This window comes from Nelumbo nucifera, chromosome 1, assembly GCF_055504915.1.
Source record: "Nelumbo nucifera cultivar China Antique chromosome 1, China Antique-T2T, whole genome shotgun sequence".
In the NCBI taxonomy this organism is placed as follows: Eukaryota; Viridiplantae; Streptophyta; class Magnoliopsida; order Proteales; family Nelumbonaceae; genus Nelumbo; species Nelumbo nucifera.
Window position 1 is genome coordinate 19,817,008 of NC_142649.1, and position 2,166 is coordinate 19,819,173.

Consider the following 2,166-nt stretch of genomic DNA (forward strand, 5'->3'; position numbering starts at 1 on the left):
TCCGATGATGTTGTTCTTTACCCGGAAAAGAAATAAAGACAAAAGGAAAGTGATTCTCTGTCTTGTATGGCAAGCAACTAAAGCTAAGACGGAAAGAGGGCAAAAGAAGATATTTGTCTTAAAGATAATCTACTACTCAAATGTTTCAAGCCCATCTTGTCATGCTGATATGGGCCAAGGGCCCAAGGCACTCTTGAGTCTTGGCTGGGCCCAGTTCAGATACCAGTTTCACACATTCCCATTACACCAAGGACCTTCTGGTTGTAGGCTGCTACTCAACAAAGAGACACCTTAAATTAACCATTAGATGTGTCAGATGTGATATCAACTTATACCAAATACAAAGGTGGACTGTGGGTCTTCATTATATTCCTATCTGACGATAGCAAGAACACCACCTAGGCACCTAATGTGAGGGTTTCTCTCATGGAATAGCTGGGAGGTTTTCAGGACGGACATGACAGTTAGTCAAATAACAAAAAGCAGCCACAACCAGTTCCTTCTCTGACATACATATCCGTTGTGCAACGGATTCATAGTTCTCAGCCCCGACCAAATTCAAACAACTGAAGAAAAGGGAAGAAAAAGTAAAAGCCACCCTTCTTTCCTTTCGTCTCCAGCAGCAATTAAATATAAACACCCAAAAGCCTAGAACCCTAAACCCTACCTTATTAGGTGTTCTTGTGGAGTTGTGATAATAATTTGTCTCTCAAATTCTGAGAGAAATTAAATCTTCCTAAATGGGGTCTTGTATTAGCAAATGCCGACCCAGATCAGCTGCCTACAAGGAATTTGATCTTCCCCAAGACAAGCTTGAAATCCCACAAGCTTCAGCTTCTGCATCTCCTCAAGTTCTTCTCCCCAACAAACCATCATCACATTCTCCTTTTGATTCCCCTTCATCTTCTTCTTTCTCCTATACCACTAGCTTCACTAATAGCTCTTCTTCTTTGTCAACCTTCAACTCATCGCCCTGTTCAACTTCACTGATTTCATCAAAAGATAGAGCATTTTCAAATGAATTCTTGTGGGCTTGTATCAAGGAGAACCCACAAATAGTTCAAACCAAGCCAACTCCCATTAAGGCCTTGACTGTTAAGCCTCCTTTGCGAAGGTTTGAGGCACCATCCAGATTAACAGCAATGCCACTGAAGCAGTCAATTCCGCCTAGGCGCATTGCACCGCAGCCGCAGAAGAGAGGGCGTGATAGCTCACCGACTCTTGTTCGACAGAAGAGTCTCAGAAGGGAACTTGCTGAGAAACCAAACTCCCCAATAAGCTCCCTTCCGAGCCGGACTTTCAGTTCTCCATCTCCGAGTAGGAGATTTAATGGCGATGAATATAGGGCAATTACAAGGAAATCTCCCCAAGAGAGCTGCAGACGCAATGGTGGTTTTAAGACAAACGTAGCCAAGCCCACCTCATTATCAGGGAGGAAGGAAAACCTACGGCCCAGAAGTCCGTCCAACAATGTATGTCCTGAAGGAACTCAGTCGAGGAAGAGAGAGACTTCCACTCACCATATCCGGCCTGGCATTGATCAAAATGCAGTTGGAGAATTGCTATCTCAGCAGGAGCTCAACTCTCTTATCACAGGCATTGATAATCCTTTTATCTCCCTGGATTGCTTCATCTTTCTCTAGAAGAGAAAGGAGTTGCACTTAATTTCATGTGTTTATGGGCAATTTTATATGTTTGCCTTGTTTATTGCTTCATGTTTGTAAACAGGTCCGATTTTGTTTGGTACTTAATTTGATTCCTCAATCAATATAACAAGAAGCGTTTGGTGTTCATTTCTTACATTTTTTTCCCTTTTCAAGAGCTGCAATCTTGTTTCAATACATTTGTAGCTCAGTGCTTCAGTAGACTCCAATCTGTTGCATGAGAAAGATCAGGACTGTATCTTATTGGGTTTGTCTCCAAAAGGGTTGGTCGCTTTGTCTCCTGTTGCCCACTTATCCGAAATGGCCTTGGTTTATATGGGTTTCAACTTTGAGGGTAGGTTTCTAGAACTGAACCGGTGAGCCCCAATGCCCAATAATATATTTGTCAGGACTCTTGGAGGTCCAGGGCCATTTAATATCATGAGACGAGTGGCTATGGGCTTAGGAATGGCAAAGGGAGGGGGTTCGGGGATCATGTTCTCCGTCCCCATCTTCGTTCCGC

General features: G+C 43.3%; 1 protein-coding gene across 1 annotated transcript; it reads left to right on the forward strand.

The window, feature by feature from the left end:
* The first annotated feature begins 740 nt into the window (after window positions 1–740).
* LOC104590485 (uncharacterized) lies at window positions 741–1,643 on the forward strand. Its single transcript, XM_010249169.1, has one exon. The coding sequence runs from the start codon at window positions 741–743 to the stop codon at window positions 1,641–1,643; it is 903 nt and encodes a 300-aa protein (XP_010247471.1).
* The last annotated feature ends 523 nt before the right edge of the window (window positions 1,644–2,166 follow it).